Source organism: Apteryx rowi, unplaced genomic scaffold, assembly GCF_003343035.1.
Source record: "Apteryx rowi isolate R43461 unplaced genomic scaffold, aptRow1 scaffold_175, whole genome shotgun sequence".
Classification (NCBI taxonomy): domain Eukaryota; kingdom Metazoa; phylum Chordata; class Aves; order Apterygiformes; family Apterygidae; genus Apteryx; species Apteryx rowi.
Window position 1 is genome coordinate 1,099,088 of NW_020448030.1, and position 26,789 is coordinate 1,125,876.

A 26,789-nucleotide genomic window follows, 5' to 3' on the forward strand; every position below is an offset into this window, starting at 1 on the left:
GAAGGTGATCAGGAGTAGTCAGCATGGCTTCACCAAGGGGAAATCATGCCTAACCAATCTGATAGCCTTCTGTGATGGAATGACTGGCTGGGTAGATGAGGGGAGAGCGGTGGATGTTGTCTGCCTAGACTTCAGCAAGGCTTTTGACACTGTCTCCCATAGCATCCTCATAGACAAGCTCAGGAAGTGTGGGTTAGATGAGTGGACAGTGAGGTGGATTGAGAACTGGCTGAACAGGAGAGCTCAGAGGGTTGTGATCAGTGGTGCAGAGTCTAGTTGGAGGCCTGTAGCTAGCGGTGTCCCCCAGGGGTCAGTACTGGGTCCAGTCTTGTTCAACTTCTTCATCAATGACCTGGACAGAGGTCACCCTCGGCAAGTTTGATGATGACGCAAAACTGGGAGGAGTGGCTGATACVCCAGAGGGCTGTGCTGCCATTCAGAGAGACCTGGAGAGTAGAGGAAGGACATGAACATACTGTAGTGAGTCCAGAGAAGGGCTGCAGAGATGATTAAGGGATTGGAGCATCTGTCACATGAGGAGAGGCTGAGAGAGCTAGGATTGTTTAGCCTGAAGAAGACTCAGGGGGGATCTTATCAGTGTGTATAAACCCCTGATGGAATGAAGCAAAGAAGACGGAGACAAACTCTTCTCATTGGTATCCAGTGGAAAGACAAGAGATAATAGGCACAAATTGAAATACAAGAAATTCCATCTAAACATAAGAAAAACAATTTCATGGTGACAGTGGTCAAACAGTGCAGTAGGTTGCCCAGAGAGGTTGTGGAGTCTGCATCCTTGGATATATTCAAAACCAGAATGGATGGGGTCCTGAGCAACCTGCTCTAGTCGAACCTGCTTTGAGGAGGGACTAAAAGATCTCCAGATCTTCCAGCATGAACAAAAATTAAGTGCTTTTTAATAGCAAACATGAGATAAATTTCTCCTTCAAAGGCTGAGTTGCAGAATTCATTTTTAGTGAAGAATAGATCTCATCTGTATGTTATGCAGTACAGAATATAGACAAAAATGAGGAAATTCTCAGTAATGAACTTGATTGTTTCAGATTAAAAAGAGCTGTGGGAAGTTGAACTTCAAATAATTAAGGCTGAAATTCAGACATGTCCTTGGGACCTGTGTAGTAAATATAGTCAGTTCTGACAATATTTACATTTTAAAGTTTAATTGGAAATATACCCAATAAATTATTAATTCTAGATCTTAATTGGCCACATACTAACCCTAATTTGTGCTGAGCTAATGATCTGTACCAAATAGCATGTAGTCTAGATATTGCTTGGGAACTAGGAAGAAAATGCTGAGCGTATGCCCAGGCAAAAGGAAATGGAAAAACTCTTTTAAAACTACAGCATTACTTTATACTATATGTTTCAGTGTGCTTTATACAAAGAGGGGGTGATGATACCCTTATACACTGAGTGATAGTGTGAGTGTAATGCTTATATCAGAACTGGTTTAAACCAGTAGAGCAATATCAAAGTATATGGGGGGTCAGCCAACATGTTGCCATTGACATACAACAGACTTGCTAACACTTTGTATGAACTCTTCAGAAATATGCTTTTGCATACAGATTTCTTCTTGAGGTTGAGGCCATGTGCCCTTGCTTATGTGTTTATATTAATTTAAAAAAAGGAGGAAAAATTTTTGAATTTGAATCTCAGCCTGGAGTTTGGTATGCCAGACTACAGTATATTAAAAAGAAGAAAAAGTGGTTGTTCTGTGCAGCCAGTTCTGACAAAACCTTTAGAGGTCAAGCCAGGGGGAAGTTTATGTGCCTCTCAAAGAATGGACATGTTTCTGTTGTTGGTTTTGTACAGTCATCTTGTACTCACTGACCTACACAAGATTCTAATAGAATCATAGAACTTGCACCGTCTGCCAACCAAATAAGTATGTCTGTTGTGATCAGGGTTCTGTTCGTCATTGGTAGGTGGGAGACCCAAAAAAAGAGTAAAACAGGAGATAGGAATCAAAATAAAACATTTTTCCCCTATTCAGTTCCTGTTTGCCTCAGAAGCACCTAGGCTGTATTGACACTTTGAAGTTCCCCAGGTTTCCAAGATTACGTTTTTATGCATTTTTGAAATTGCCTTGCTCTGAAGAACTTTGTGGCTACTGTGGCTCTAATTTTGCTAATGAGGATAGAGAAACGACACTTTTCTGCCTAACTGTCCTGGAAAGCTAAATTTAGCACGCATTCTCAGAGATTGCTAAATGCACATAGACTAAGAGTCAGGTGCCCTGAAGAATGTGAATGCAACTGCAATGTATGTTAGAGGTTGCTTAATCTGGTAGTCCGACAGAGGTGAGGCTGCTGCAGCTGCATGTCCCCAGGTCCAGCCAGTAGCAAGGCTGAGAGTGTATCCCCAGCAGACAAACATGTGCATTTATACACAGTACATATAACAGAGATACCACAGATACTGGCTGGCCCTGAATCTTTGGTCTCCCAGTTGCTGGCACTTGGGCATGTGAGTCCCCAAGGCCCATAGCCCCACTCCAGTTGCTAGTACAGACCCCCTTTGCCCACATCAGCACACATGCACTGATGCACACTCTGTGGATCCCTCTGGTCTCTCCAGTATCCAGCCTAGACTTAATGGCTGCTTCAATAACTGGCTCCCAAGCTTCTGTCTGACTCGCTGGCTAGTCCAGTTTGGTGTTCGCTGGCAATCACTCCGACAGGCATACCCACACAGTATGCATGCACGCCTGTCTCCTGCTGCTGGCACTGCAGATGCACATGCCACTGCGACTTATGGCCCCACTCCAGTGCGTGGCACTTAGACCTCTATACACACATGTACACAGAACAGAGAGTCCCCTTACCGAGGAAGATAGTTAGGTATGCAGTTTAATGAGAAGACAGGACAGACTGCATGGGTCAGGCACAGGGCATGAGCAGACAACCATGCTGACCAGCAACCTGTTTACATGTGACCGGCCCCTTTTATGCCTTTATGCCTCTATTTTCCCACTCTTGTTCATCCCCAAACCCTTGATCCTTCCTTTCCTTGTCTTTGGTCCTTCTCATAAATATTCCTTAGTAAGTCTTGTACAATCCCCAAATGTGCTTCCTTTATATCCCACAGTCTGTCCCATACCCCCTAGGTGGTAACCCCCCTCAGTCTGTGAGGTGCTGCAGGGAGACCCCCTCTGTCTGGCTCATGATGCTGGGTGTCCCCCCAGCCCATGGGGTTTATGCTCTCCTGGGACAACCCTGGGAAGGGCTAGGACAGGGACTCGTTTCTCTGACCTGGTTTTGGGGTTCCCCTGCCTGCCGTTGTGCCTCTGTGCTCATTATGTTGGTGGAGATGAGCCATTTATCACATTTCTCCTTCAGTAAATGTGAATTTCAGATCCCTAACTATGAGGCTAACAATGAGCGCTTTTTTTTCAGAACTTCTGGCCCAGAAAATACTGAGAATTCATTCTTCACTGATACATTTTCATAAGAATGGTTTGAGAACACATCTTCCTTTTCCTTAATCAAACCAGAATATGGCATGAGGGTTAGGGCAATAGAGGAGGATGTGGGTTTGAATCACAGGAGACAGGGGAAGGGCTTCAATCTGAATCTCCCATTTTCTGCATGAAAACTGTCATAATCAAGCTGCTATATAAAAGATAATGAGCAACATCTCTTCTTCCATTGCCTAAATTTTAGAGAAGGATGAGGCTCAGGTCACGTTGGGCTTCAAGCCATGTCTTCTTCCTTAACACTGTGCTTGTATTAATAAAATTTGCCTCTTGGAAGCATCATGAGGGTTGTTTTGCTGCCGGTCTGGTAAGTGTTCCCAGTGCTGCACCACAGAGTACCAGCTGAAATCAGAGCTTCTTTGGTTTCTTTTCATTGTAGTTTATGGACTGGTATAGCCCTGCACTGGATGTAAAAGAACAATACAATAAAACCCATAAAAGAAGATCAAATTTTACTATATCTGATGGATCAGGTGATCTATTAGTGAGTTTTAGTTTATAAATGCAAATGTATTGTATTCTGTGCTGACATTTATAGTATGTGCATCCAAGTGTTGGATTATTAAAATGATGGTATGCAGAACTCCTGACCTGAACAGCTTTGAGGCTTATAATTTATTAAACATTCTATTTTTTTAAGATATAAAGAGAAATGGGAACACTGAACTCTAGAAACTAAACCCCAGATTTAACCTATATATTTTAGACTCATACTGTATCAAATGCATTCCATATTTTTCTGTGGACTTGATCTCTTAATGATCATTTCTATAGAAATTTACACTTCAGAACTATGCTGAAATGAATACATTGCAATAATGAAATCTTCATCAGGTTAAATGCAATATATAAATTCTACTAGCTTTTGAAACAAAATTCCTTTTGTCATATATTATCCCCAGAGCAGCTACGACATGCACATATGTAATTGGATTATAATAAATTGAAAAAAAACCCAAAGTGCCTTACAGAGAGTCCTATTATATTTCTTCTAGGCTTTAACAATATTTTCTTAATTTTGTATTCAAGTCTAATGCTAGAAATTCATACTTCCAATAAAAAGGAAAAATATGTAACTACATTAAATAGGAGTTTCTAGTATTTTCCCCATTAGATGCTCTATGTGAGAGAAAATATAATGCAATAAACATAGCTCATCTCAAAGGAATTCAAGATTTTTATGTTTCATAAAAGCTTTAGAATGCTGACTCATCTATTTCTGATCTTTACTTGTTAGCATGCTTTATGTGAAATATTTCCCAGATGAGGAAAAGAATTCAAAGCTTACTGTTGCTGTGCTTGTGCAATGCATAAAACCTGCTATTAAAATCTATATTAATTGTTAGGCAAATGAATAAAACAAATTCTTTTATAATTTACACTCAGATAGAACCTTTAAACCAATTTTTTCTCCATCTTTAAGACTGTAAGAAGTCTGCCATCATAAGGCTGACATTTTCTTTCCTTCCTTCCTGACTGATCTCTTCACCAGACATTCAAGGAAGAAAGTATTCCACTTGACCAGAATTAGTATTCTATCACTCTGTGATTATAGTTGTTCTAGAAAAATGCTAGGGTTTCTTATTTTGGCTTTCTTATTTTAAATGGTCAATTCTCCCTCCCCCCTTCTCTCTCCCTCCCCTCCCTCCCCCCATGTTTTCCAAGAGAGAGTCACTTTTGGCAGAATAAGCTTTTAGTGTAAGCGTTCAGGGAACAAATTAATCCTCTTGGAATATGTAGCTAATATTCTTCCAAAATCAGTAACGTGTATGTCCATACTTTTTTATTTGCAGTTTATTTTAGGATGAGTTTGGTTTTCTTCTGAAGATGCTTGTTTCTTTCCATTGACTATAAAAGGTCTAGTGACCCTAAAAGATGGCTAGTACACACTTAACTAACCTGCAGATGTCTAAACTGGGTAGACAAATTCTACAGTGAAGAAATGTTAGATCTCATTCCTCCACAAATGCTTGTTTTTGCAAAACTGAGGATAGGGCAGGGAATCTGACTGTTGCCTTTGATAAACATCTTTTTAATATACTTTAGGTTGAGGTGAATTACTCCCTTGAGGTGCTTGTCTTTCTACAAAGACAGATGCCTAAGTTTGGACTGCTAAAGTTACATGAAGTGAACCCACCCTAACAGATGAAAGGATACTTCAGCAGTTTTTGTGACTTGTGAGACCCCCTCAGTCTTCACTTTATCTTTTAGTTTAAGCCTACCCTAGGGCAACTTTGAAAAGCTCAGGTACAACTTTTGAATCAATTACTTATATGGAACTTTTGTAAATGTTGCCTATTTGTTAGTTGTTTTTTTTAATGCACAAATAAAATAACCAAGTTTCTTACTATATGTGGCTTAAACTAGGATTTTTAAGTTCTAACAAAAGAAGAACCAGTGCACTAAATGCATATATCAATAAACAGTGTTGCTGGATTGATCCTATTTGTTTTCCAAATTGTACTTGGACATAGAAAGATTTCTGGTAATGTGTCCTATATAGGTGATCAGTGAAGTCAGGGCTAATTAAGAATAAACAGCACAACGGAAATATAACTGAGTGCACATGGGCTAACACAATACAATGTACTGCTGAAAAAGTTCTCTGATTTCCAAAGTAATCAAAACTGTCTGCAATCTACCTACTGTTCATTTCACTCTTAAGAAGGAGGCAGTCCTTTTAAAGACTTCAAATAACCTAAACAAAAAAATAGTTATGATAAACGAAATCCTGAGCTTGCTTGTACATATAAAAAGGATTCAGAAAAGACAGACTAATATACCTGGAATTTCTGTGTGCGCTAGCTATAGTAATACATGTGACCTTATAAATATTTATGCGAGGTTCAAAGCCATCTGTCAACAATTAAAGTATATGTCACATTTAATAACATAGTCTGCATAGATTAAGATTGCTATAATTAGAGTATTGCGCACATATTACAGCTGCAGCATGGATGAGCCAGGCTTTCTCAGGAATTTCAAAAAAGGCTTCTTCTATTTGATAATATTCTGCATGATATTTGATTGCATCTGAATAAGTAATGTTGCAGACAAATAGCATAGACTGCTACTTGAACTGGAAGCCAGCTTCTCTGAGAAAAGTTATAATCTTATCACACACAGAAAGAGCCTATGTGATCTAAAGAACAGTTCTATCAAACTATTCTGAGAAGGCTGTGATTGTAAATGGTCCACTTCTTTATATACAAAGAAAGCTGTTCTCAACGAATATACAATGTCCCCTCCTCCACACCTTCCGTACTTGAAGAATACCTTAGTTCTCTTGAAGTTTTTGAAAAACAGACATGATGCATTTTGACAAGACTAGGCAATTGCAGCTATTTTAAGAATAGTTTGGAGGCAAAGAGGATTTAAAAATATAGCCTTTCATACATGATAAGTCTCAGTTTATGCAAAGGAGCCTCACTACACAATGAACATAACCTGGTAGAAGCCAGAAAAATTAATGGCAACTCAAGAAAAGGGGAGGTAAATTGTCCTTGTGTGACAGGAAGGCCTTGTTGAGTATTCTCTCACCTTCTGAAGAAGGCCAGCACAGGATCTTTGCAACTCACACACCTTCAGTGTAAGACTTAAGTGAGACAGAAATGGTGTACTAGATTTTATACTAATTTTCTGTCTAAAGGATGTATCCTGGAAATGGAAAGATGATAAATAGGATCTTAAGAAAAACTTGGTAAATAATGCAGAAGATCTCTTTTTGCTATGGCATTGTGTGGAGGACAAATGCTGCAATCTTATTATAAGGTTGGGCCAGACCTAGTCACAGATAGGGGCTGGTGGTATGCTTTTGTAATTGATACTTGATCTCAATAACCTAAGGAGATTGCTGCTTATTAATTATTTTATGGTTCTGCTTGATTTCCTTTGTATTAGAGGGGGAAATTACATTTGTATAGAGAATCGCTCCCCACCAGAACAGTATTATTGTTAGCCTTGTTATAGTTCATTGTGAGATAAATGAATATTAAAGGATTTTGTTCCATAGTAATTGAGTTCTATATTAAATTTTATAGGTATGTACTCCCACATCATCCTGTAGATCAATTTAAAATGCTTCCACCTAAAGAAAAAAGCACATGTGCAGCTGCTGATAAGGGAAGTTTAATTTTAATGCTTACCTTTTGTTAAGTATGAATGATCATTTTTAATGATGTACATTATCTAAAAAGCAGTATCTAATATAAAATGATGGTTTCCTTCTATTTTCTTCTCCTTTTTTAATTTTTTTTTGTTTAATTTGGTATCAAATGTTTCTGGGAATCTACCAATTATATAAAGGTACAAAGTTTGAAATATTTATTTTTTTCTTCTTGATGAAAGACTATTAGCATTTTCTTAGAAACCTATAAAATTCTGTAATAATGGGATGAGATGAAGTTGTGTCTTTGTTGTTACTAGTTCAGTGGCAAGCGTACATAGGAATCTCTCTGTTCTCTTGAGTTCATAAATCACTCATGATAACACCGACTGTTGTCTATACATGCCTCAAATTCACTGGAGATAGTGGAAGTCAGCATAACCCATTATCATTCTGGAATCCCTCTTCTAGACCTAGAGACTACAAAGATCAATGCTTTACATGCAGATAGTTTAGAAAAATCCTGTATTCCTGATTGAGTGCAGGCCACAAGTCCTTTGTGGACCTACACGTACCTCCAGCAGTTGTTTGTTGGTAGATGTAAGAGAGAGTCTTGCAGGCACACTTTGTCGTTTGTGCAGCCATTTCTGAAATGTTAAGAGTCCCTATGTAGAAGGCTTATGGCCTTCTGAGCTTGTTGTTCTGAGCTGCTCACTTTCACTGTTCTACTGTGGATATCAGTGGTAGGTATGCATATGAAGTCTGCCTTTCATATGTCACTTGCCATGGTGACTTATTTCCAATTTGCATTACCCAGGGCTAAAAGAAAGATGTTTTACTCTCCTTGAGGAATGAAAAAGATTTACTGATGTCCCCTCTGTCCATAATTTGTTGATTACTCTGCATTAAATGCTAGGCACAAATGATAATGGTTCTTATTATCTGTCATGCTGATAAACCAGGGATGAATTGTTTCATGATGTCATCATCAGTTGGCAGAGAACAGCTTTATAACCATTCATTAGCTTCATGGCTTATTCATGTAACTGAACTGTGGCATGCAGAATCCCTGTCAGAGTAACTTGCCTGCATACAGCCTGCATATTGGCATGATATTAGTTTGGTATGATACATGAACAGGAACAGACTTCTTTACTACTTTCTGACTCTCTTTTTTCCTGCTGCAATATTATTTTAGTAGTTTTGTTTTCAGAAAGTATTTAATAGTTGGAGAGATACGAAGTGGACATGATTGCCCTGTGACATCCTCCTGTATGACTGATACAGGATTGTGGAGTCCTTTCCTGTACTGTTTCTTAGGAGGAGTTAGCACTCCTCATATCTGTGTCCTTCATATTCTGTTTTGTTAACAGTCACGGTTCCAGTGAAAATATCCATGTTCTAGCATCAAAGAAGTTGCTTTCAGATGACTGATCTGTTATTGGAAGATCAGCTTCCATTTCATTTAGACAAAAATATTTGTTTCCCTTGCTTCTTGATTTCCTATTTCTGTCATAAAAATCTGGATAATTTTTATCTCTGACGATATCTCATGAAACTGTAGAAAGAACTTCTACTTTGGAAAATGGCAAAAGTTAGGAATCCATCCTGTGACTGCCTCCTTAACATAGCTGTACTATTTTCCAGGTTTTACTTTTCTTTCCAGACTCCAAGTGGCTTCATCACTGCTGTGTGCCTGAACACAGTGTCCCTGCAAAACAGAACATACCTTTGTTCTGTCTCAGCAACCTATTCAATTTATAAAATAGTGCATGTGAGGCTCAATTATAATGCCAAAATAAATAGAAATGACTTAATTCCCCAAGCTATATACAATAATTAAGAAGCATTTAATAAGTCAGTCAATGGCCTAAATTAAGGTGCAAAGTCCTCGATTTGGCTGAAATTCAATCAGTTCTTTGTCTGAGGGAAACTGAATAATTCTATTGCCCTACATTTATTTGTACATTTATCATATAACCAAATAATGGTACGGAAAGAACAGATTCTTGAGGATTTTTTGCTCCAGGGCAAAGTTCTATGCAGTGCAGCACAAAGAGGCTCACTGAGAGCTAAGTCAGTCCTCAGGGCTTTCAATGAGTTTCTAAAGCCAGGAGCAAAAGAATAGTATCTTATCACCAAGTTCAATGTCTTTGACTCCCCAAGTCAAACGATCAGAACTAATTTCCAGCCAGATCGGCTGTGGCTAGCTTTTGGCGTGATTCTACAGAAAGACGGAATCCTTTGTGAGATGCCGTAATTGTATTGCACCTCTTCTCAGCAGTGTTCAGTTTTAGTATTTAGGTAGCCAAACATAGACTTTTAAACCTAAACTAGTCTTTCTAACCAAAGGAGAGGATAAGAAGTTCTAGGATGTAGTCCATCTCATCTGAAGGATAGCCTGAAGCAAGTCAAAGGAGAGGGGCCCTAAAGATTTGTATTTATCTCTGCTGACTACAGGGGATATCTGGTTCAGTAGCTAAGTTAGAAATATCTAAAATTTGCTTGCCATGAATGCTACTCCAACTGTCACTAAGTTCTTTTCATCTCTAAATTTGTGTTTGGATGATAGCACAGAAACAGTTAGAGACATGGTTATTAACATTCTGACATCTCCTTAAATACAATATTAGCCCTGCTTGCAACTTACTTTTCATGGATTTTCAATATCAGCTATTGTTTCTCCTCGCTTGCTCCAAAATCCACTCACATGGGGGTTGGAAATGTTGTCAAGAGAGAGAAGAAAGGAGCTTTCATCATGCTGCTGGTGGATAAAAGCAGTGTGTGAATCAGTACTGCTGATGAGCCACCTCTACTGATCGATCCTGAGGGTGGCATTTTACATAGACTGAGGTCTTTTAATGCTTGATTGCCTTGAAGAAAAAGAGTAACTGTAGCATCATAAAGAAAGTGGGTCAAAATGCATTCTGCAGATTCTTCTGAACCAGTGATGGATTTGGCTAATATCAGAACCAATAATGTGTACTAGGTCAGTTAGCTTACATCTCTCTTTATTTGTGTATTATTTTTATATTTGTGTATCTTTATCATGCACATAAAAAACACTAGAAGTAATCAGACAGACTCTGGAGAAGCCAGAAAGTAGAAAAGAAAGAAAAATAATGAGGATACAGATGCTGGAAAGTGAGGAGCAGGAGTGAAGAAAGGTTGATATAGTGGGATAAATAAAGTGCTACAGTGGAATAGAACTAAACAAGAATCAAAAGTGTTATCAGACTGTTTGAAAAACTTCTGATATAATTTGAAAGCTTTGAATATGTTGATAGCCTATAAAATAAATCTTTTGCTCTAGATGATGGTGATAAGGTTTCAGGTGGAGTACTGTCTCCAATTTTGGACAGCACACTTCATGAAAGATGTAAACTAAGTGGTGAATGCCCAAAAGAAAACAACAAATAGTCTGCAGATTTAAAATGTGGTCTAGAAGATGAATCATGAAGATGATAAAAGATGGCTTTAAAGTGGAAAATAATAAATTCCATGTTTGTTATACACTGAACAAGAAATAAATGAAGTCATTCATTTCAGCAAAAAAAAAAAAAAAGTGAATCTTAAAGTGAAATCTTTCTAACTAAAAAAAGTTAAGTTTTGAAATAGGATGGCTAAACTGGATTTGGAATATGCAGCATTGGAGAGTCTTAAGGAAAAGTTAAAAACTGATAAAGAAGAAAAATCTTAGGAAATGGAAGTATGTTTAGGATTCAGTGAATTCCACTCACTGCAATCAGTTCTTTAGACAAATCATCAATTTCCTCACTCATAATAGGGTAGCAATAGGGAATGTAATGAGAGTGCAGATCCATTGCTTCTCTAATAATCTGGTAATAATTTTGCTCAGGATGGCACCTCTCATTTTTGTAATACCATTTTTTTTATAATATGTTCTGAATTGCTCTCCAGATGAAATGTCAAGTAACATGTTATTCTTTTAAAGTGAAAAGCAATCCAGAAGGTATTGATATTTTTTAAGTTCTTCCTTTAACTGGCTTAATATCATGCCCTTTCACCTGCAGCTCTATGAAGTGTTCGGAGAAGTAAGACACCAAATAGTTTGTCTGCAGTTTTCGTTATCTATTATGAAGTTTAATTCACTTCATCTGTGACTTTAGCCTTATGCTTTCACCAAGTGTTACTGAGAGGAAACTAGAGTTTACAGATCATTAACTCTTCTTAAGTAACAATTCATGTCAAAGAAGTGAGGGAGTGTCTGCTTTAGTGGATATAACCTTTCTCGTAGTTGCCAAAGGGTGAGAATACAAAGATGGACAAGTGGTTTAGCATAGATAATTTGCTCTAGGACCCCATCCTAACTTATTTTGCAGTAACAAATTTATATAACCATGCCTGTTAAAACATTAAATGCATATTTTATTCTTGACAGCATAAAATAAATATTGTCTTTTTACTGTCAGGACTTTTATTTCTAGGAAACAGCCAAACTAATATTAATATCAATAAACATATGATCATGAGATAGTGTTCATGTACTTATATTAATACATGTATTCTTGCAGGTTTGTAAATTCTTTTCCATTCTGCAGCTTTCTTTATATGCTTTGGTTTCTTCCCTTATTTGAAACAGTATCCTGTGTAATGTTAGTCATCAGATTAACTGAAAGTGTCTGACTTCAATATATGTAGTTGTGGTTAATTCTCCATGAGGTTCCATAAATTCTAGCAGTTAACAATAAAGATGTTTGGTCTGAAACTTGTTTTAAGATCTCCAGAAAATTTTATACTTAAGTTTTAATTAGCATTTATTATTCTCACAATTAATTTGAACTTTATTATTGTTAACAAAATATAGTGAACAAGGGAAAAAGGCATATAAAAAAAAAAGAACACATCCATTTTATAGCTGTGGTCAGTACTTAATGGTTGGGGTTCAATTGTGCTTTTGTCCACTTGGCCCTGTTATGCAAGACACTGTCTTGTTATGGAAAAAAAAAAAAAAATGTGATGCCTGGCTAAAAGAATTAAGAATTCACTTGGAAAACATTTTTGAAATCTGTTTATTTTCTGTAAATCTCATCTTAGATACCTGAAGAGCTCCCTCCTTTCTACTGACTGTGTTGACAGGATTATGGTTCAGTTGCCTACACATAGATATCTGGAGCCATTTCATGTGCCCAGTGTCCCTTGGCCTTCAGCTGCTGCTCCAGAAGGTCTCCTACAGATTCTGATCTCTCAGCCTGTATAATGTCCCAGATAACCTAGGCCATCTCAAGTGGCCGTAGACACTTATGTCTAAGCAACTGGATCAAACTTCTAATATCCAATTCATCCTGGTTGTTGAGGGCCTTAGACACCTCACTTACAGGTGGACACCCAAAGTTTAGATATCTGTGTTGAGGTGTCTGAACCTGGAGCTGAAAGCTACCCAAAATGTTGGGTAAGCTTGTTCAACTGAGCTTTGTCTAAGTATGACACTAAGTATGTCCTGTTGTTTAAATTTTTTTGTTGTTGTTGTTAGAACTAAATTTTTCATTAAACCATTTGATATTAGGCTTTCTAATGTTTCACATAATTGGTTCTGGAAAGACAGAAATTCAGCTTCTGAAGAGGGATGCTATTGTAATCTACTATTATGTTGGAAGAAAATGGTCTAATACATGTCATGTCTATTAGTATCCACCCTTGTCAAGGGAAAAACATCTAAAGATGTGCATAAGGTTAAGGTAACGGATAAAATCTGACAACCAAAATTATTTGGAATGTCTAGTGGGGGGTATGCGAGTAAACTTTAGAGGAATACAATGAAAACAGATGAACAGAAATGAACAGTGAAATAAAAAATCCAAGTAGATCTATGGCCATACAGAACAGATGCTAAATATGCTCATAGTATAGCCTTAGAAATATTTTAAATGAAATTTTGCTGATGATGCTTTTTCTCCATTGTTGGTGGCCTGTTTTTGCTTTGAAATTTGTATGTTTCTCTTTCATTATTGATATTTTATCATCTTTTTTTTTTTGGGGGGGTAGCTGTGCTCTCTTCATGAATGCATAAAATGGGCAAAGAATATTAATTTCTAAACATTAATTGTATATAATGTCCCTTTGTTCTGTTATTTCAATTACCTAGACAGAAAGAAGAGTGCAATTTATTATTCTGGGGTTTAATTCTGCTCTCATTTGTTATCTCAGAAATGCCTGATTCATTTACTTTGTTTTCTAAGGATGATTTGAATCTACAATGCAATGTTAGCAGAACAGGCTTTTTTTTTTAAGAAAAAAAATAATTAAATACTTCTTGAACAATTCAAGTTAACAGCATGCATAACTATGTTAGTGGGGATTGTACCAAGGGACAAGAGCCAAGCTTTTGCTTCTCTACTCAGAACCAGTAATGACTGGAAAGAAAAGACATTGCTTATGGCAGAACTCATCTGAGAACACGAGTTGAGGATTTTTTGCTGTAGAATGTACTCCCAGATATGAGGCAAGATTTTTATACTAGAGAAGATTTTGCTGTTAATAATGTAACAAAAAGTGAAAGAGTATTTTGCTGAGGGACAGATACTTATATGGGCTGTATCGTATTGCTAAATATGAAGGGGATCAAGGACGAGAGCACACACTGCCTCATGTCAACATTGCTTATAATTAGCTGCTTTAATAACAGATTTACCTTAGGGAGAGCTGATTGGAGTAATCCAAAACAGATGTGGAGATATAGGTCTAGAGACTGAGAAATGTAGATATTCAGTGTCTAGTGCTGTATGCAGCTCATTCCCTAGCCCTCTTTTATTTAGCACTGTAGACATCCCCAAAAGTTGTTTCTCTTGTAAGAAAAAAAAATGGGATCAGGGTCTGTAACTGGCCTACTTCCCAGACTGCTGATCAGGAGGAGTCCCTAGCCCATGCTAATACTCAAAGTGGGGTCAAGGAGAGTGCTGTTTGGGCCAGTACAAATCTGTGGTGGCCAGGAAGCATGTGGATAATTAAGCAATATGGACAAGTGTTTGCCAGTGCTTCGGCTCACACCCTGGTTCTGCTGAACTTCAGAGAAAATTAATAGTCATTTTTACCTAATTCACTAGTTAGCTTTCCATTAAAATTTTGTTTGCTTATTAAGTGGTTTTGAATGGTACATAAATAACTACTGAGAAAAAATTTCTGGATTGTGAGTAGAAATTAAAAAAAGAAGTAGCCAGACAAATAAAGCTGGGGTTATTCCTATTCCTACTGTGCTAGCAGCAACAGAACTGATCCTGTGATAATAAAGATATATCAAAGAACCAGAAAGGGTAAGATAGAACTGTGTGATGCAGTGCAGGCTCACAACCACTTCGTCGATTCTTGCTTGTATTCAGAATGAATGCCAATTTCTTTTTGCATTCAGGTGGGCTGACTTAGTCTGGAGAGAAGAGCTGTTTCCCTTCCCTCAGCATTTCAAATTGCTGGTGATTTTCTGGAGTGGAATGAACCTGCAGGATTAAAACCCAGAGTTTTGGCCATGGATCCAGTGTGAGAAAGCAGTGGGTTTTGACACAGCATTTGTGTATTACTTGTACTTTCTACATCAAGAAATCCCATTTCCCTTTGAAAATTGGAGTGAAAAAGCAGAAGAGAAAAAATTCACCGATGTACTTTGCACAAAACTTCAGCTTTTTATTTAAAAAACAGAAAATACCATCATGAGGCCCTAGAAGAGTTGCAATACTAGTTATCTAAATATCAGTCTTCAATATAAGGTGGACTTCTAATTTAGAATACATATTTTTGTTGAAGGATGTGATGCATTATTGGAGTTGAAACCCTGCAGGAGACTGGCTTATAGAGGCATGAGTAGTCTAAGTATTTTGTTAATGAGACCACTGAAGTGAAATGCTGTCCTTGTAAGTATTCAGGTATGTAATGCTAGGCAGAGGAATACATTTTAGCATAGTTTATTCTTCTGGTGTGAAAGGGTTCAAAATAGTGGTACTCCTAGATATGAATCTTTTAAGTTTGATTTGGTTAGGTAAATTGGATTCACTGCTGGGCTCCTTTGGGATTCCCTCCACAAGTACTTATGATATGTACATAAATGTAAGAAAGGAAATATTATGACTCTGAGCTTAGTTCACGTTGCCTGTAACAGAAGATTATCAAAATATTATTACTGAAAAAGAGTAAAATAGAAGTTATAAAAAATCAATCTTTCCCCTGAAGGTATGTGAAGTGTAAGATAAGTAAATGGGATATTAGATTTTTGTTGAATGGGAACAAATATCACATCCGTTTCAACAGTGTAAACATAAGTTCTTTTGCCTTTTGGTGTTCATCACTCAGGAGGGATGAAATCATTTGTAACTTTCTGCAAGCACAGAAAAGTCGAAAAGAATCCAGTCTTCTCATTTAAACTAGATTTACTTACATGGATTCGTAGATTTTTTAGAGCCAGAAGGGACCATTTTATTCATTTAGTCTGACCTCCTGCATATGATGGCCTTCAACCTATGAATTAATTCCTGCTTTAAGACCAAAATCTGTGATTGAACCAGAACATATTTGTTTTTTTTTAAAGAACTTGACCGCTACTATTAATAAATTATTATTGATATAGAACAACCCTTTCTATTTTTTCTTTTTTTTTAAATGTGTGATCTTGATAACATGGATTTGTGTGATGTGTAAATGTGTAAATCAAAATGTGTAAATCAAAAATTTTAGTTCACTTTGTTTTTCATATGCCTTTGTCTGTTACACAGATCTATCAAATCTCTGTTTTCCATGTAAGCAGTTACAGGCCTGGTTAAATAGTATCTGGAGGTTTTTTTCAGTGGACTAAAGGATGAACGCTTTGGTTTAAAACAAGAGTATATTCTTACTTTTTAACCACTCTAATAGAACTACTTCTGTGCACTCCATCCTTTCTGAACTGAGGGAACAAGAACTGGACTTGAGAGTAATATAATTTGGGAGTAATGTAGTATTTTTGTTTCTGTCTCCAAAGATTTCCCATTAAAACCTTTTGCCAGAACACTAGTCTTGATGATTCATAGTCTGCTGGCTCTCCAGGACACCCATGATTATTTTACAGAATAGAATATTTTATCTTCTAATACACATGTAATGCAATATTTAGACTTGCAAATTTATGTTTGTCTGTATTTTATTACAGTATACGTTTAAAAATGAATTCTGTTGTCTGGCTCACCAGATAAGGTATCTTATTAGACAGCTTGTCTAACCTCTTTGTTACTTAGTAGTTCTCCAATTCTTGTAGCAGTGGAAAGTTTATCACAACTGTTTTATATTGCTTTCCAGGTCATTGATGAAAATATTAAATACTCTGGAGACAATCATCAGTTCTTGTAGGACTATACAAGACACATATGTTCTTAGTGATAGTTTTCCTAATTATGCTTACACTTTGAGGTTTGTCAGGAGGTTTCAAATCCCCCTATAGATGCCTATGTAGCTGCTATAAACAGTTCTTGTTTTTAACTGACATGTTACATAGTACCAAGTCATATATTGACAGAATCCCGTAATAAGTACTTTATTACAGCAATGTAACTTTTATCAGTCAAACTTGTTCTTTCATCCTAAAAAGTGAAATTTGACAAAAGTTATTAATGTTACTGTTCAGTATTGTAGCCTTTTTTTCAGAATTCCTGTTCGTGTCAAAGAAAACATCTCACTAGACCGTCAGTGAAAATCCCAAACCACTTTTAGGCTTTTAGGCAATGAGAGATTTAAGCTGGAGGCCCAGCTTCCTTAGACTTTGTAGACAGGTAAGGGAATAGGATCCTTATGAGGACCTTTCCATTCACTTTTGACCAAATCATTCACATGTACACATGTTCAACTTAAAAAAAGATACATTAGTGGTAAGAGGACATAACATTTTCTCCAGAAACCAAATGCCACCAAAAGAAAACATACTTTTGATGCTGAAATATTAGTTCAACAGACTTTCACTATAATTAAGGAAAAGATCCAGCAAATCTAGCCTGGATTTCTGGCATGTCTGCTGCAGTCCTGAACACTGGAGCTTCACCCCTTGCCATAACTCAGGAAAACTAACATGATTGTCAATAATATTATTTAATTTTCATTGAAACTGAATGACAACAGTTCTTTTAGAATGATTAAACCTGCAACATTTATTTTTAAGAAGACAGATTTTATAGAACTGAAAATCTTTTGGGGCAGCTGGAAGAGAGGTTGTTTTATCCTGCAGTACGAAGGAAAGAGCATTGTTTGTATTAACTTTTCTGGCACACAGTATCCAGATAATAATCCTCCTTATCCAGCTGGAATGTGTATACAACAAAAAATCTCCAGGAGTAACCTCTGTATCCTCTCCTCTTAAATAAAAGCTTAATAAAATTTGCAACAGCACAACAGAATAATCATTTAAAATACCTTTTATCTTTGTTTCTAGTCTGAATCAATCTAGATTTGACAAATTACACAGATTGTGTAAATTTAATAAAGAATTTATATAAGAGCTAAGCCATGCTTTGTAGAGAACCAACACTTGAGATTCGTGAACTTATATGGAGACAGTATTTCTTTTTCTTGTACAATTAAGGAGACTTGAAAAGAATAACAAAACCCAAATTACAAAATAATTTATTCATTTCTTATTTTCAAGTAAAATGAAGTCAAAAAGTGGAAGGACACTTTTTCAGTGTTGAACCTGCATTTAAAGCAATTTAATGGGAGCTCCTGGATTTTCAGACTTCTAATCAGAAATGAATACTGCACAAGAGGTGGAAAGGAAAAAAAAAAGAGGAATGAAAAGAAAAGTAATTTGGGCTAATATTTATGGAAGAGGCAAAATAAAAAGATCTTATTAAGCCAGTGCATTTTAAAGACTGAGGCAGAGATACAGAATGTAAAGGAGGATGCATGTTCTTAAGCTGGAAAAATGTATTTGTATATAATTGGCTCCATACTAAGGAAACCTTGGCAGCAACACTTGTTTAAAAACTCTTGCCTCACTAGAGATTCACTCCCACCCTTATGCCTCGGAGCTCAGGGATAGAGAATACCCTAGCATACAGTTAATTGGGGGGCTGTATTGTGATTTGAACTGGGCAAAAAAAGAAAATGATTCTGTGTTGGGTGTAGTTCATTAAACTGGCTATATTTTTTCTCTGCAAGTACTGTGTTGGCAGAAGTATGGCATGGATGAGACTATGAGCAGGTAGTAGGAGAGCTATACAAAGGAACTTTTTCTCTTAGGTAGGTTGTCTTTCAGGTGGCATAAAAAACAGCGTAGAAAAGATCCAGGGCCAATTGCTATGTAGCATGGATGCAGTCTGTCTGCTCTAAAGGGGACTGATCCTAAGCAGGAAATGTCTCAATCCATGGCACTTGGTCTCTGGGCCAGGGATTGGTGCTTGGTTTTCTTTTATTTAGCAGTATAAACACAGTAATTATGTATTATTTTTTAAATTAAAAATTAGGTATACGTCTCCATGCACCACTCTTTTTGCTAATACTGGTAAACTGATCATTGCTAGAAATAAAAGCAACAAATAATCTTCAGATATCTGGAAAAAAAAATCAGAATTCTCTTTCTGTGGATCCTTAAGATTTCTTTTTAAATCAGATAAGTACTGGAGAGACATACCTGAAATTTCAAGTGTTCACTGAAGTTCTCCCATCTGTATTGCTAACTTGCATAACGTATCTTGTCTTCAGCTGTTGCAGGGCAAATCATTTCCTAAATACGATAAGTGGGATCTACAACAAACAGGCAGTGGTGGAAGTGTGGATGAACAAATCAGTGGAGATTGTGATGATGAAGACGGTTGTGAAGGATCAGGAAGTGGAGAAGTAAAAAGAGTCCTGAAAATTACAGACTGTAAGTCCATATTCTGTTATTTCCTTCATGCATTTTAAGAGTGAATTGTCATATTTTACATTAAGAAATAACACTGAATTTTCCTGGAAAAGGTGTGGATAAGTTGTCTGTGTAATATTTCCAAGATTTACAGGAATAGGGCTGCAATAATCAGACTTCTATGAATATAGCATGGTATTAACATTAACACATCTTAATACATATTTGGCATACTGTAGACTGACCTCAACACAGTATTTTAATCAATTAAAAGATAACACAGGGACAATACCATGTCCCTGTGAGTTAGTGGTTTAACATAAAAGGTAATGTTTGGCAGTTAAGCAGAGAAATTGTTTCCAATCTGTCATGGAACTATGGGAAAAATGTAGCGTTAAGTTGTGGTAGCTGAATTTGGTAGAGAGCTATTGGAACCAATGTAGTGTAGCCCACAAAGCATTAATGCCATTATTGCATGCTATATTTCCTTCTGCTTTTCTTAGTGTTTTTTTTTTTTTTCCTGAAGTCACCAGTGAACCATGTTTGTAGGAATTTTCTTCAAAAAACCCTTTGTTTTTGCACTTCAGTGACCTGTAACTGTGAGCATGAGCAATTGGATTGAAGCACAAGTAATTTAGCTGCTTCTCTGAATCAGGACATCATTCTGCATCTCTTACTTCTCTTCCCAGTGTAGAAAAAAAGGCAGAGACCATGGGAACAGATACCTGGTATCAACAAAATTACATTTCTAAATGTTCAGTGCTGATAGAAAAGAAGTCATGGTTGGTGTTAATCCCTGAATTTACTTATCTTTACTGACTTTGGGTGTGCTACAAGTTTCCAAGCATAGGTGAGCACCCCAGATCCATCTTGACTAGATAGTGAAGAGGCAACCTAGAAATTTGACCATACAGAAGCTGTAATACGTGGTTACACATTTACTATGTAAACAATTGGAGGATCGAGCCCCTGAGCATGCTGAGGCATGCCTTAGCAGGTAAGTTTGGATGCAGCCTGAGATGCTGTTGTGCTGCTGCCTAGTTTATACTTTTTCAAGTCTTGTTATAGCTTACTCAAATTAGATACTAAAAGACTGAGATCTGCAAAGACATTTGGACTTATTTCCTGAGAGTGCATTTGGACATTTACCCTTGAAAAAAGAAGCTGGAGATCAAATATTTAAAAAGAAAAGTACTTTGGAATATTGGACATATTATATCTAGGCCATAATGACACTCTGTGGTATGGACAGACTGTAAAATAGTCTTAGGAAATGACTAAAACTATTAAGCATGTATTAAATGATAAAGGAATTGCAAGAATAATACATTTTGTTTTACCCTCTTCCACCGCATTAGATTTTTCTTCATACTGATATATTTAGTGTAATCTTTCCAGAATGTCAAAAAGACAGCTAATTAGCCTTCATGTTCTCTTTATACTGCATCTATTATAAATATCTAGGATTATGAGCTATGTATTAAGCATACTGAAGTTTCCATGTAATGCTGTTTCTTTCAAACCTTTTCCAAGATACTACTGAACAAAAGTATGAGTCCAGACTGTTCAGTATTATGTCTTGTATATATGTTTTACTAGTACCTTGGGTGACCTGTAGTAATTTTATAGATTGATGCTGGAATGCATTTAATATCTATAATGCGTCTTAAAATGCATCTTGAGTGTATCCCAGAAGAAGTCCTAAACTTAAAGTGTATGAAACAGGAGCTTGAACAATTCTTTTGCGTCTGATATACAAGCAGAACTTTAGGAACAAAGTGTCCCCTATTTCCTTGAAAGTACAAATGTGTATGATATATATATATGTTATTATTACACAAACAGATCTTAAAAGTTATGATTTTACATGAGGAACTAAAATTAAACATTAAAAAATCAACATCATCACAATTTAAGCTGGCAAAATTTTAGCTTTAGGTGACTGGTACCAATTACAAGCTAATTCAAATCCTGAATTCAGTGCTGAAATTGACTCATATTTCTTACTAAAAGACAAAAATCTACAGGATTTATTTGTAAACTGAAATGCTAGATTTACTCTGGTGATGTTGCTTACTGCTCTCTGAAAAGGATGACTGAACACCAGCCATAGCCTGGAAGTTGACTACAGTCTGTTTAGTACTCAATTGCAGCTTCATATTTCTGAGGTTTTTATGCACATGCCAACTTTTTAAAATTTGCCTACAGATAGCCAGAAATGTTATCTGACCACTCTTCAAACTGGGCTTAGACCTAGTTTGGGTTTTATCACGTATGTCATGGAAAGCCAATCAAATTTGACTTTTGATATAGCAACGTACATTGGTGGTCCTAAATTAATTAATACAAAAAGAAGAAAATCACACTTGCAGTGTGGACAAGACCGAAATTGGGACTTGTTCATATCCAAACCTTTCTGAGCTTCAGATCTGAAAACCACTGCAATCTCACTCTGAAGTCAAACTCAAGAATCACTGGACATCTGTACAATATTACTTTGTTCCTTCTGGTATACAACAAATCCTTATTCAGATTTTCACTTGTTCACTATTATGTGCTGCTTGTACATATTATAAAACTTGAGCTTATCGGTGTAACATGACCATATTTTCAAAGTGAAAAACAGACCTCAGCTGCGGTAGAATCAGGCAGGTAGAAAAAGAACTGATTGAGTTGTACATTGTCCACACAGCAATTTAGGAATCACAGCAAAATATAAGAAAAATGACATATATTAGAAATATCAATGGCCTACGTATTAGCTATCTGGTATTTCATTATTGTTAACTTTTAATTTGTGAAAAACAGTGAGGAAGCCACAAAGGCAGAACACAGATATGATCTAGGGCAAAGAAAATGTAAATGTGGGTCACATTCCTCTTTCTCTTCTCTCATTCCTCTCCTTTTTCTCTTTTTATAGTACAGAGATGTAGTCTTCATCTATATTGATAAATGAGTGAAAATAACTAGATATTTTAAAGATTTAAATGACACCAAGATGGAATTGAAGCACCAAATAGTTTGAATATTTGAATTTAAAGTCGACCTTTACTGTTGCAGTTTTAAACACATGCTCTTGTTACAGACTCATTTTGTTTAAAAAGAGCTTAATAAACTCCAGGAACCAGAAACTTATTTTCTTGTCATAGATAAGCATTGTTATTATAAGACCTTATAATGCATTTACGATTTTTGAAGCTTGAAAAAAAGTATGACATAAACTGAAGAAGTTATTTCATACTTATTTCCTTTAAATGTGTCATATTAAAATGAGTGGAAAAGATTATTTATGGGATTTAGTAATATACACATTTTAACTGGACTCATTATGCACATGATCAGTTCACATTACCTTATACTCTTTTGATACATGGAGGCATACACATAACATTATTTTCTCCTCACCAAAGAACCTTTTTACAGTCTTTTTTCTGAGCAACTTTTTCTTCTCTTATAACCAGCCAGGAAATGAAAGGGATTTGCTACCTATTTTATATTGTAGTAGGGTCTGGAAGTCGTAACCAAAACCAAGGCTGCATTTTGTTAGCTATTCTACATGCATACAGTGAGGAAATGGACCTGCCCCCAGCAAGTTTGTAATCTAAACAAACTGATAAAGTGTGAGGACAAAGAACTATCCCTTTTGAACACATTGTTTTGTATAAAAATAAAAAATATAAAGACACATCTCTCTCTTCTGAGGCCACGTCACTGCCTTCTGAGCAGGTGTATGACTCTGAGGCCTGGAGAAAGAATAGAGGGGAAGGAAGGAAATATGTTTCCTCCAAGCTAAAACTCTAGCAATTTTCTGTGAACATACAGCCTCAGAAGTTGGAGACAACTTATTTTTCCACTCAAAGTTACAGATGTAAGAAGTGTTTTTACTAAGTGTTGGAGATAACAAATGTGTGGTGACAGGCTTTAGGCCTTGCAAAGCCAATGAAGAGATTCAGAGGAAGGAGAAAGGTATTTCTGACTCAGAAATGAGGGCACTAACATTGCACTAGTGCTTACAATATTTAGTATTTTGAAAAATTAAGTTTTCAGATTAAACATTCAATCCTTAATTTACATTTAGTGTTTCTAGGTCCTACAATTGTTCTGACAGCTTTGCTCTTCATAAGTACCTTTAAAATATAGCTTCTTTCAAGGAATGATACTAGAAAGGATAGTATACTTTAAATGTATAAAATAAACAGTAGTATAAAGTCTTGACACTTCATTTGCTAGTTTTATTCTACACTAGGCCAGCAGTTCCCACAGGACTATTTCACGCATCACAATGAAATACCTCCTCCTCAAAAAGAAAAAAAAAGAAAAAAAAAAAAAACTTGGAGAATTCAAGAGGTAATAATAACAAATACTTATCACCTAAATATTGATTTGAATCTGTTTTCAAATACCTGTGCAAGGAAGAGCTAATCCTGATATCAGTCCTCTGAGGTACTCAATGCCATCTATCAAAATTCTCATAAGACTTTTAGCAGGATCACAAATTTTCTGAAAAATGCTGTACCCGCTGCTTTGTCTGTCTTTTTCTTTTCTCATTTTAACATGCAGTGCAGATGTCTCTTTACTACAGGTCTCCTAGTTCAGGGCTCATATATGTAAAATTATCAAGGGCATCTTTGTGCTTATGGTATATAGAGGCAAACCTTGTCTCTCACGTGTTTGTTTAATTGTTATCCCACCTGATCTTCACCCTTTCTGAGGAAAAAAAGTCTCCAGAATGTTTTATTTCTAGGATGATTAAACATCTGTAGATTATTACTTTCCTGTTTGGACTATGTGGTAGTAGGAGAATAATTTGGAAAAGGGCTTCTTGTTGTCACCTCCGTATAAAAAGAAGATACTATGATTCAGGTAAACCATAGCCTGTGTCTCTTACCTCATTTTATACTACATTCACAAGTCCCAAACCTCCTCTCTCTTCTTTCTGTTCCTTCACCCACTTCAGTATGTATGCTTTTTTTTTCTTTTTTATAAATCTGGTTCTAATGGCATCTTCTGTGACAAACATGATTCATCCTCATCTTCAGAACTACTTAAAGTTTAGCACACATGTGAAACACCATTTACATTAATACAAGGAAGACAGACTTCAGTAACTATATTACACTTCGAAATGTGCAAGTTCTGTAGAGGCTTTTCCATTTTGCATCTTACCATTGGCAAGCCTTCCCAGGGCAGGGCACGATCTTTCCTAAATCAGAGTAAGAACAGTAATATCAATACATGATAGAAAGTAGAGTTGGAAGAGAGTGTAATGGCAACAGACACCATGGTATCACTGGTTTGTAGAGCTGCTTCTCTCAGTTGTTCCATCAGCCATTCCTGCCCTAGAAGTACTGGAACTGAACAATTGCTGTTCACTGAAGAAGGTAACAAGGCTGAGTATAAATCCTAGCTACATTATAACAGACAACTTCACTAAAGTAATGTTCATTCATAAAAAAGCATTTGGCTGGGAAACAAGAAGAGGAAAGACTGTTTCAGGCAGTAAAAAGTAAATATAACAAAATGACTGCACTTATCTTGAATTGGGTTTATTTTAAAAATCTGTCTACCATTAGGTAAGTAGGACTTTAATGAAGAATCACAAGACTAAATTGAGATAGATTCACTAAAGGAGTTGATTATGAAGAATGAGGATTTACAGTCAGAATTGGAATTGATATACAACCTCATAGAATGTCAAACATGAAATGAAGAGCACCTGGATGACTTATTAAACATCTAAAAAAATTCTATAATTTAATCTTAAAATAACAACTTAATCTGTGTTTTAACTCCTTAGTCAGAAAACAGATTGAAATGTATTTATTTACAAATAAAATAGACTAAAACATGATTAGCGATAATTGTTGTAATGATCTGATATTCTCCAAAAGTATTTTTTAGTTTTTTCTGCTTGCAAAGTCCAGTCTGGATCTGCTAAAAAAGTACAGTCTGTTTCAGTGCTTCTACCACAGCTGTTTAATAGCAGACTTTGACTGTGTTTTTATCCCAGTGTAGTAGAGAGCCGTATCTTTGTCTCAGAAAATATATTAAAGTAGTAGAAATATGGATCACAACTAGAGTCTCTTGTACAGTTCACAGCCTCTTTCCTTAAATGTTTGTAGTCTAATTAAACAAAGAAGACAAAGACTAATAGGTAGACAAATATGAAAGTAACACTTTCAGTCTTATAAATTATCAACTTGGTGTCAGTTAACACATCTAATCCATTCCCTAGTTCTTTGGCCAATACTATTTCTACTTTGTTGATTTCGCCATCCTCAACTCCAAAATGAAAGCAGGAGTGCAGCAGTGAAGGGCTTCTCAGTAGATTACTGCTATCAGTGAATGTCTTGGGATTCAAGACTTCAGAAGACTAGTTTTACATGCCTGATAGTGAAGGCATTTAAATCTCTGTTACAGAGATAGTGTTTGTCATATTTTATATTATCTTAAGCTCTAATCTGCATTCTGTATTTCCTTAGTAAAGGGAGAAATCCCTTAGGTCTGACTAGTATTTCAGGTTTTATTTATTTACATATAACAGTATTCTTCCTTATCCCCCATTGTTAATGATGTGAAGTGACTTTCAAAGGGTTCATGGATTCACCATTCATATGTTCACTAAGTTCAGAATGTCTAATCTTTCTTACTAAAAATAAATAAAAATATAGTTCTTGCCGTGAAACCAAAACTTGTTCTAAAGATTGACAATTCACTTTTAACACTTGCTTTTACACTCAGATTTCATACTGGATTTTGTGGAATGAGCACCATTAGCCATTTATAGTTCAGCTAGAAGAACTGACATTTAATGGTGATGCTTGTTGTATTTTAATAGAATTGAACAGAGATTTTTTTTAAACCTTATGAAATTCTCCAGAAATTGACTTAATTTATTCCCCGTCTATTAATTCTGTCTATCGTAGGGGAGTTGTCTTTGAGGGAACATTTTAAAAAGATGATAGCAGAGAAAGAGCAGGAAGATGAGAGGTCTTGCAGAACAAATCCACTCCATTTTGAAATGCTAGAAGAAAATACATTGCTCCACTGTAACATCCACTATGACTTGCCTCACCTGCATCCCTGGAAAGGTGATGGAGCAGCTCATCCTGGAGGCTATCTCCAAGCATGTGGAGGAAAAGAAGGTGATCAGGAGTAGTCAGCATGGCTTCACCAAGGGGAAATCATGCCTAACCAATCTGATAGCCTTCTGTGATGGAATGACTGGCTGGGTAGATGAGGGGAGAGCGGTGGATGTTGTCTGCCTAGACTTCAGCAAGGCTTTTGACACTGTCTCCCATAGCATCCTCATAGACAAGCTCAGGAAGTGTGGGTTAGATGAGTGGACAGTGAGGTGGATTGAGAACTGGCTG

At 36.4% G+C, this 26,789-nt stretch overlaps 1 protein-coding gene across 1 annotated transcript in view; it reads left to right on the plus strand.

Moving 5' to 3' along the window:
- The window catches only part of GPC5 (glypican 5), a 732,889-nt gene that overhangs the window by 396,994 nt on the left and 309,106 nt on the right, over nt 1–26,789 (plus strand). Inside the window, exon 7 of the mRNA XM_026061075.1 lies at nt 19,275–19,437. Coding sequence (XP_025916860.1) covers nt 19,275–19,437 — 163 coding nt within the window. The remainder of the gene's footprint in view (nt 1–19,274; nt 19,438–26,789) is intronic.